The sequence below is a fragment of the Aplysia californica genome, unplaced genomic scaffold, assembly GCF_000002075.1.
Source record: "Aplysia californica isolate F4 #8 unplaced genomic scaffold, AplCal3.0 scaffold00062, whole genome shotgun sequence".
Classification (NCBI taxonomy): domain Eukaryota; kingdom Metazoa; phylum Mollusca; class Gastropoda; order Aplysiida; family Aplysiidae; genus Aplysia; species Aplysia californica.
In genome coordinates this window covers 351,425-362,250 of record NW_004797332.1, presented here as the reverse complement: position 1 = coordinate 362,250, position 10,826 = coordinate 351,425, and the positions used below count along the sequence as shown (strand labels likewise).

Genomic DNA, 10,826 nt, shown 5'->3' with positions numbered 1-10,826 from the left:
GAGAACTATTGTGCATGTGACCAAGAGAGAGCTAGTTGAATGAAGGTATGACTGAATATGGGGAGAAAAAAGGATGTGAGTGTGACTGTGTGATGACAAGAGATACAATATTTGTGGATGTGATTGTCGTGCATGTGTAAATACATACCTATGTATATGTTTATATCTTTTACGCATGTATTTTTGTAATATTTTGGATCTTGCAACATCTAATGTGTTGTCTGAATTTACCTTGAATCAAGAAACGTTTCAGACTATACATTTACTATTCTTTTGAGTAGTTGGTAGTGTTGAGGTATAGCATTGTCCACAACTGTTCACTCTTTGAACAATCAAATTTCTGGGATAGATATATTTCTGGTTCACATTTTTGACAGCATTCAGGAAAAAGCTTCCCTAGTAACCATCTCAGTTTTTCAGCCTCTTCCGAGCATTTGACTTTGATTAAATGGCATTTTGTTATTAAATTTTAAGAAAATATGAAAACAGGTTGTCTATCTTTGTCTGGATGAAAAAACAGTCTGTTTTCGCACAAATATTTTCGCCATCTAAACATACATTGCATATATTATATCCATTGATGAAAACAGATGCTTTTGTTAGTGGGTATAGAGCTATTCAGTCCAGTAAATCAGGGTGTGAATGAATGTGAAAAGCACTGGTGTGTTTTTATTTTTGCTTCATGTGGAGACAGGTAAGGAGTTTGTTCTTTTTCAATTTCTGCTGATGGACGAATAATAAAGCTTATAGTTTTTCCCAGAATTTGAATGTTGTTGGGTTTTTTTAGGTTTTATATTTTTACCTTATATTTTTAATTACTGGTAGTATTGCTTTATAGAACTTAGGGGGGTGGTGGACTAGTCATAGTATAAATAATATAAAGAACAAGTTATATATTCGTTGGCAAGCTGTTAAACTGTTGCTCTAAGCCCAGAAAGCAAAACTTTTTAGGAGAGAGAAAACAAACTTTCATTCTTTCACTAATTGTACCTAAATTATGTAATTTTGTCTTATTGTTTCATCCTTTAGAATTTGAATTTCAACAAAATATTTCTCAAACTTAATAAGAATTTCCAAATTTTGGGCTTAGTACATCTGAACAGGTGACCAATGATATGTGTGTTATAATGCGTGCCTAGATGCGCTTTTGGAGCAGCTAAAATATAGAAAATGTTTCCTATTTCCATCCTCAGGTAGGGAATATATATATGCAAGTATTGTGCACGTTGTTGAGAATGATTTCCTTGGCATCGGTCTGTTAGAAACTGAATATATATTATATATATATTATATTACCCTGCTCCCCCAAAAGGCATGAAGAAAGTGCATGTTCTTGTGTCAAAATGTGTACTGGTGCAAGGATTCCAAATCCCAAGTCTTTCGGTTTTTAAATCATCCTTTCGTCTCTATTATTGAAGTATTTTCTTTGCTAGTAGGGGCCATGTGCATCTGCAGCATTTTATTAAATTTTGATTTAAATATTTTTTCAGCAGTTCCAAGGTTTGAATATGTCATCCTGTAAAGCTACAGTTTCATTTTGAAAGATAAAGCAGTATGTATTGTTACAAATAGAGAGTGTTTATTCTGAGCTAACTCTTTTACTTTTACATAGCTCTCTTTCAGATCATCGGAGGAAAATCTAAAGATTTGTCCCTGTGTGCTTATGCCTCATGCATCTGTTATCATAGTTTGAAGTCAGTGTGGCCATATCCATGTTAATATTATATAATATAGCGTGTTACATATTATATATCTGTTGTAATGTGCATTTGTCTTGAAACGAACTCTGATGAAATTATTTTTCTAACCTAGTGATGCCTTTTTGTTTCTCCTGGTGGTGATTTCTACGGTTTGATCGGTGGAGATTTCTGTTTCCCCCTCTTGATTGTTATGTTGATTTTCGTAGCCATGTCCTTTTTCAACACTGTGTCACTCCTGTATTTGAGAGAACATTATGTCACTTGCAGAATGCAGGTCTAGCTTGTTTTACTTATGATCACAGTTCTTGAGAAAAGGGATGTCCGTCACTGAACCAAGGCAACTTTTGTGTGTTTGTTACTCTCTTGTAACACCTCTAAACTTCGGCACTTATATGACCTTATTGTGTTGCAAGTGCCATAAAACTCTTACTAAAACTTAAACAGAACCAAGGCAATAAGAAAAGAGTCATCTGTAGGACCTAAGTAGTTTGGCCTTAGACCAGAAACTGTGGGTGTGAGTGAGGGGAGTTTGGAATGAATTGAGTTTAGCAAGGAATTAGCAAAGAGGAGGAAGGTCACTGAGGTCCTCTTGTTCCTCTGACCGAAAAGAATTTAAATACAGGTTTGTTCTGTAACTTTTAGCATTAATCCTTGGGAAGTATGTTGTCAGCAAGCTCATCAACTGTTGTAAGTCCAGAAAACAAAATTTTTCAGGAGAGAGGAAAAGCTGGATAATACAAAAAAACAACAAAAGAATTGTAACCATTCTATGTATTTTTTTTCCTTTTTGTAACATTAATAATTTGACTTTCAACAAAATGTATGAATTGGCCTCAAGCAATCTATACCACAGATTAAGAAACTGCAAAAAAAAAACACAAAAAACACACAAAAAATTTTTAATGTTGGGCTTCGTACATCTTAACTGCTGGCTGACAATATATGTTTTCTCTGTGTACCTGTGGAAGTAAAAGATTTGTTTAGAAGCTTTTGCCCTTATGCTCAAGTATTTTGATGGGGTAAAGACCTGCCTTTGGAGGAGAGACTGTGCTCTCAGTTAATTAATTCCGTAGTTTTATGAGCAGTTACTGCTCAGCATCACATTTTTGCAAAGATCCGTTGTGGATCTTTCATAATCCCCTATGTCCAGTCTGTCACTTCCCTGAATTATACACTTCCACCTTTCCCTTACCACCCTCAAGTTCCTCTCCCATTTTTTTTCATGATATGTCGTCAAACTTTGGTTGGTAAGCTGTTCAACTGTTCTAAGCCCTGAAAGCATAATTGTTTCAAGATAGAGAAGAAACTGTTTCATTCTTTTAAAAACTTTACCCAAATTATGTATGTTTTCTTGCTTTTTTTTTTCAAAAATTAGAATTTGAATTTCGACGAATTATTTCAGGAGCTTATGCAACTGATACTGCAGACTAAGAAACTACAGTGAACAAAAATTCCAAATTTTTTGGCTTAGTACACCTGAACAGCTGGCAGATGTTTTTTAGTTACACGGTTTATTTAGCTACTGTTTCCTTTTCACATTATACTCATACTCTCTCTTGCTTTGAATTCCTTAATACATATTATTGGGTGGGAGAAATTTCCAGCAGACACAGTTTGAAAGAATTCACTGTAAAGAATTATTCTTGCTTATACTATAGCTGTAGCTTAAGTTACAAGAAATACATATGTATGACACTTATAATAACTTATATAAGATATAAGTGACAGCAGCTTAGAAAGCATACTTTGAGACTGAAAGAAAAAGACAGACATACATTGCTAACACTTTAAGGCACAGCAAGTAACAGATCAATGCCTCTCTTTTTGCTTGAGTAGCCTTATCTCCAGCAGCATGGATTCCATTAAATTAAACCTGTAATGTTTGACTGTTTAACAGACGCTGTTCTGGAGAGAAAAGAAGAAAAAAAGATGATCAGAGGCAGAATTAACGCTCAGAAAATGGATATTGATCAATTTAATGCATCATTTTACTATTTGCTTCTTGAAGAGGTAGAAAGATTTGTTTACACCTGAATTATATGTATAAAGGGTTACAGAAGAGCTTGATACTATCATGTGAGCGACACAACCCATTTGCCGATGTGTTGTGACCATTTGTGCCGAGTGTGACTCCATTTGAGCAGCGTGACGTAAAAAGGTTATTAGCTGTCTTGTGCTGGTATGACTGTGATGAGTTCATATAAGTTTGTGTTTTTTCAGAATAAATGGTGTTTTTAATTTGCTCGATTTGTATTCACTAGTGCTGATTGCTTCCTTTTTTTTTTTAAAGTCAAAAATAGTTTAGTAATGAAGACCTAACTGTAAATAAATGTTGAACATTGGGGAAAGAAAAATACCCAGTAAGTGTTGAAATGATTCCTGTGACCTTTCTCTTTAGTTATGTCTTCTTTGAAATAGAAGTGTGTCTATGCAGCAGAGAAAGCTATGCCTTTGCAAGTGTTCTCCCAGTGATAGTGGACATGTAGATCAAGGAACTAATGAAATAAAAACTTTTTCTCCACTTCTGTTTATCCACAGATCCAATCCCAGGTCGCTGCATTGCAAACATACTGTTGTAGAAATGGTACTTACATTAATTGTGTGCTATTTTTGCTGTGTACAAAGAATGGGCCACCTGCTGTGGTTCAGTAAACTGTATTTAAAGTTTCTATCATAATCAGACTTCCACTGTTCAAAATGTGGAAGATATTGTTGATCCAAAGCAGGTCTTGTGGCCCTCATTTGTTCTTTTAAGGCTTAAATCTCAATCAGAGTCATCATCGATATAGATGGACAGTGGAAGATTTCAAGTTTTTTCTTTGCCTCATGAAGGAGTAATAATTAGACGGAACTCCTCACTGCAGGTTTGACTCCTTTACAAAATTGATCACAGAAATATATGGTAACAATTTTAGTATTGGTAGAAAACATTCACACCTTGTAGACAAAAACTCTCTATTCCCATCATGCTCACCTACTTAACCCGTACAACAGGGAATCTCACCTAGAAATTTGACCATTAACAGGAAAAAATGTGTTTGGCAAACATAGGTTGGAAGTTTTTCTTGTTCATTTATGGTTTGGTTTTTCTTTTGTTGTTTTTGTATTTGTTCTGTTAGAATTGGATCAGTTGAGCGGGTGGTTAGAGCGTGAACCACGCAAAGACCTTTCTTCTTTTCTTCTCTGTTTTGTTTTTTTCTTGTCTCTTTTTCAGCACTACAGGGCCATTTTTTGTGTTGATATGCGCCTCTTTTCTCAGTTTAAAAAAAAAGGATTGATCGTACTTGTCACTTGTTCAATGGTATACAAACGATAAATTGTCTGGCAATGAATGAAGTTGTGCTCAGTAACAGTTATTTTTTGTCGTTCTCACTGTCCTAATCAGTTGCATTGACACAGGGTACTTTTCAGTTTCCAATTTCATTTGCTTTTTTTTTTGTTTTGTTTTGTATCAATTTTGAAGACTTTGAATTTAGGGTTGTCCAAAGAAAAAAGAGTGGTGATTTGGACAGGCAGAAGCAATGTAAACTTCTGTGAATGTTGCTAGGATATCTTGCTCCACTTTGTTCATACTTTGTAATTGTATACAGTCTATCATGCACATAGCAAAGTGATCGAGATGCGGACAGAAATCTTTTCGTTATTTACAAATTTCGCTATGTTCATGTTTTGAGCACGAAGAATATACCTTTATATATATAAAACAAAATTTAGAAAATGAAAATCTGTTCTCTATGTGTGTGCTAAACATTATAATATAAACCAGTATATATTTCATGACCAAGCAAACACAACAAATCTTGCAAAACAATGCAAGAGTCTGCTTTGGAAAAGCTCAGTAGGTGGACAAATTCTATTTTCAATGCTTTTGTATGTATAATTTATAATAACTTGCATTGTGTATAATCCACATGACACCAGGCTCGTTGCTGCTTGCTGCAGCCATGTACACATTATGTGTCACGACGCTATGGAATCAGGCGCTCGTCAATTTTTGGGCATGTGGAGTTATTGGTATCATCATACAGCTTGTTCTTTTTTCTTGCTTTTGATGAATTACCCATCTATCTTGAATGGAAGTTGAGATATTTGTGTTTGATGGAGGTGGGGGTCACCTGGTTTCTGAGGTAAAAATGGCGAGAAAATAGCTCCCGAAGTTTGGTGACTTCTGTAGCTTGAGAGTCCTCGGAAACTAAAAATTTACATTTTTTGTGCCTTTAATTATTTTCTTTAGAAATCCTCTTCGATTTCGTTATTTTGACGAGCGCCTGATTTCACCACGATGCCTCTCATATGTTTGTGCTATCTTTTGAAAAGTTATCAAAGCTTTGTCTTTGCTATCAGTACCAGTGCCACCAAATTTTGTTGATTAAAAAGAATTTGTGTTTGAATAACCTGTTAAGTGAAGAATGTCATTTGTATATAAATATGTTCTTATGGTCACAAAAATTCTATAAATCACATGGGCATGTCATATAAATGGATTGTTACTTTGTGGTGTTGATTTTGATGTAGATAAATACAAGTTTACGGTGAAGGGTAACGAGGGCCTTAAAAATGTTCATGTTTATTTTTGTATTTTTTGTCTTATAAGGAATTGATAATAAATGTACAAATTTACTGGTTCTCTGTAAATTGATCACATTCATTTTGGCGTTCAGTAGATTCATTCAAGCATGCTCATTGCTTGTCTTCTCAAAGTGTGGAAAAAGTTGTTTTATTAAGCTGTCATGGTCCTTTCTCTTCTTACATTTGAAGTCCTTCCTTAGGCATCTGAGTATGTGATTCGAAAGGCAATCTTGGATATTCTTTAGAAAACATACTGAAATGCTTACATTGTGGCATTGGGAAGAGAAGTAGGCCCTACATTTTCCAAGGAATAGTCATAGATCTATAATAGTATTATTAAATAATTTTCTTCCTGCTTCCCCTTTTCCCTATCCAAAGTGGGTGGTTGGTGGGTGCTCTGGTGTAGTTTGCTCCTTCTTTCCTGTCAAACATCTGTCGTTCTCATCTCTCTTTTTTTTCTTTGTAAGTTGCTCTCTAGTTTTCTAGTAACACCTCTAATCTTCAGCACTTATATAAACTTCTATTTGTGTTTTGCAAGTGCTGTAAAAGTCTTCTTGATTTAAACACCTTCTCCATATCATAACATGAAATCAGGAATGTGATAAAGATGTCATCTAAATGAAAAGTTTTCAGATTTGTCAAAGTTTACAAAACATTGAAACAGAGTATTAGATAGGTTGGCTCCTGCATGCATGTCATTACTAATAATAATATTGAAGGTGCTATATTTAGCCCTATGGATTGTTACTAATGTTACTTTTGTCTTGTACCTTTTGATGATTTACACACATTGAGTTTGAGAACTTGAAACTACCTGAGAGCTGTTATAGTACCGGTACATTATGTATGGATTCTATATATATCATTCATTTTTATTTCTAATCTCATCCATTGCTTTTTATGAGCATTTTTTTTTTCATCCCACCTGCGTCCATTTTACTCAATTAAAATTACCGTCAGTTAATGTATTGATATTTCAGTGCTACTTAATCCATTTGACTCAATCTACACAGCCCAGCTTCGTAACAACTGCAGTCAGGAAAGAGACCACTTCGCATTGTTGTCCCACAAGTGCCTTTGCAGGGAAATATTCTTCTATACCGTACAAAAATCCTGTTACTGTTTCTCTGAAAAAGTCAGTTGTGATTTTTTTTTTTAATTGAATATTCTAAATGGCTTTTTCTTTGAAGAAAAAAAAGGTTGTATGACTTTTTTGGAGGTGAACCCGAGGATGCGGCTGGAAGGACTTTCGTCAAGGTTTCTTCCTGTGGTTGCTACCTCCCTCCCTTCTCGATGTTACACTGTACCGGTAACTTACAAACTTACAGAAGCACTGTTCAGATACATACACAACCTTTTTTTTTGGATGAAAACCACTGAATAGACTTGCCTGCAAGGTGCTTGAACTTGAGTGTATGTATGCAGACCACTAACAAAACCCATTGTTTTAATTTGAATTAGACAAGCAACCCACTACCCAATCTGTCGCACAAATTGTGAGTTGTGTCTCGCATGCGTCATATGAGAATGGATTTTACCATGCTGCAACGTTCTGTTAACTAAGATTAGATTCAAAGAAATATCCCTTTAGTTACACTTTTGAGTGAGAGAGATAACCATGGATTAGATCTATGTGCTGGTTTTCTCCAACCCTGACATTTTTCAGCCACCTAAACATGCATTTGTCAAAATCTACACTAGAAGACATTGTCTGTGGTTTTGTCATAATTATAATTCACTTCCCTACTATAGTCTTGCTCGCACATAGCAGAATCGATGGGACGCAAAAATCTTTTCATTATGATGTATGTTTCGCTATGTATGTGAAATATACAAAGAATATATAGCCCTATACATGTATCATGTATAAGTGTAAGAAAAAAATTGAGACCTGAAAATTTGTTTGTATCATGTGCATGTTCTGCTATTTATATGTTTGCTATGTGCGTACTAGACTGTATGCTAAGTAGGTCATGCGAAAGGGTGGAGCACTTACTTCCCCATCAGACTGTGGACTTAGGGGGAAAAGTGTTCTCAGAATGACAGAAAGATTCCACTGTATGTGGATTCCAACCCCAATTTACCAGTGCCTGTGGTGTAGTAGTCAGGTTCTTTGCCTTGGCATGCAGTGAAAGTGAGTTCAATTTGCAAGTGGGGAAGCTTTTTAAAAAAAAAAATCTCCTCCATCTACCAGGATGCTGTGTATCGTCTGCTTCGCTGCAGCGTGCAGAATTTTTTTAATAGAATGTCCCGGCATTCCAGCAGGCTTGAGCAGGGATGTTGTATTGTATCCCTCTCAGCCTAGGTTGGCCCTGACAGGCAGTGTTGAAGCCCGCCTCCTAAATTGTCTAAATTGTGTCAGCAGGGGCATGAAAACACCTCGACATTTTTATTTTTTTGAAAAGATGCTGTATCCCACTCAACTGAGATGGAAGCAGCCCACTTCATTAATGATCTAAATTGTGTTGATGAGGATGTAAAATATCTCACAGTTACATTTGTAAATTCCAACCCCAACATTTGCTTGTTGGTTACGTTTTATGACCAACTGCACTCTAGGGCCCACAGTGTCCATCACAACTGGGAAGCCGAATAAATTAAAACATATTTCTGCTTAAGTCCTTCACAGTGTGTTTTGCACTTTTGAAGTTTGCATACTTACTTAGGTAGAAAAGCTTATTCTAAAAGTAAAAGCAGGGCATGAAGTTCTCTATCAGAGAGGAGTAGTGGGTGGTTGGCAGGTACTCTGGTATGGTTTGATCGCCCTTGTCTCCCCTTATTTGCTTGGTATGATTCTCCAGTAACACCTCTAATCTTCGACACTTGTATGACCTCTTCATATTGCAAGTGCTGTAAAACTCTACTAAAATTAAACACTAAAGAGGAGAAAAATGTGAACCTCACATGGACTTTCTAAACTTTCATATATTGAGGTCAACATTGAAATTAATTTAATGGATCCCAACAAGTCCAGGAACATGTGACCAGAGACAAAGGTGTATTTGTCAGCGTCTGGTCTTTTGGATAATTCATATGTTGGTTAGAAAATGAAATGCAGCAGGTGTGGCAGGTTTGTTTAAGTTTATATTTACTCAAGAGACCATACACCTTGCATTCCTCATGGTTTTTTAAAATCATATCTCTCCCACATTTTATTTCAAACTTTTAAATGCCAAACATTACACAGTCTAGCATGTACATAGCAAAATCGGCGGGATGCAGGAATCTTTCCGTTATGTATGATTACGCTTTGAACGCGTTTTAAATACAAATAATTTACCGTACATGCATAAGAAAAAGGTTGGGATTGAAACATCTGTCCACTATGTGCGTGTTTGTCTGTATGCGTGTTCGCTATGTGCATGCTAGACAGTACATGTATCATTTTTTAAGTTTCATTTCATCAGCTTCATTATGTCCGGTCATGTCATCAAGCTGTGTTGTTCTTTGTTCATATTTTTCAAAAATGTTCATTTCTAACACAAATGCCACCAGAGTAAGCACTACTTGTGATCAATGTGTACTATTCATGTATAAAGTAGACCAAATAAAGATGCATATTTACTCATCCGTAGTTGTTAGAATCTCCGTCTCTCTCTCTCTCCCTCCCTCCCTCCCTCTCTCTCTCTCTCTCCCTCTCTCTGCGCTGTGGCATCATAAGCGGTCAGTGATGCCGACAGCACGCAGGAACTCAACACTTGCTCAGGATCCTTAAAATGTGCTGAACATGGGTCACTGAAATATCCCAGCAGACGTGTTCTGGCATGATAGTTGGCGGGACATTTCAGAAACTCATGGTCTGGCGCTCATATGACCTTATGCAGTTGCGAGCACCTTAAAACCTCTACTAAAACAAAACGAACACATGGTCCATGGTCTCCTCGTCCTCCCTGCACGCTCCACAGGACGGATCTGGGTAGTCCGCCGGGGCAACTTTGTGTAGATAGGATTTCAGCTTGGGCGATTTTCCACCAGTTCTCATTGTTGTGGGAAGTTGGAGGACTGAATTTACATACAAAGATCCATGCCTTTTTTGGCAATATTGTTGTCTTTTCAGAGGTGGGTATGTATAAAAGTCACCAGGGAGGGATATCACTCCTATCTATCTAGAGTTTCTACCCTATGCCTTGCATATATATATATGCAAATTGACCACAACCTGTAAAATGTGTTTCATTTTGAGTATTCGCTTTTCTTAGTAGATGCAGTGAAGTGGAGGGCTCCGTCAGCTCAATTGGTATTATGCTTGACTACGGAGCGGATGGCCGTAGTTCAAATCCCAAACTGGACGTTCTTGAACTCGGGTCATTTTGTGGAGCTTTCATGGCTCTCAACCCATTTGGCTGGGTCCTATCGGAGATGGACGTCAAATTCAGAAGTCCTGCCTCTTAAATAACCTAATATTGTTGATAGGAGCATTAATCATTACACTTACTTTACCAGTCAAGTGAACATGTTGAAATGACAACTTATCACACCAAACACAACAAGCCCCAACACAAGTACTCTGTGGGAAGTAAAAGTAAAAGAAATGGAAAAGTTCAAGCAAATACATTA

At 36.4% G+C, this 10,826-nt stretch overlaps 1 protein-coding gene across 1 annotated transcript in view; it reads left to right on the top strand.

Annotated features, from left to right (window-relative positions):
- The window catches only part of LOC101858252 (copper-transporting ATPase 1), a 48,137-nt gene extending 44,517 nt beyond the window's left edge, over positions 1-3,620 (top strand). The window contains exon 21 of the mRNA XM_035968484.1: positions 1,194-3,620. Coding sequence (XP_035824377.1) covers positions 1,194-1,197 — 4 coding nt within the window. The 3' untranslated portion in view covers positions 1,198-3,620. The remainder of the gene's footprint in view (positions 1-1,193) is intronic.
- The last annotated feature ends 7,206 nt before the right edge of the window (positions 3,621-10,826 follow it).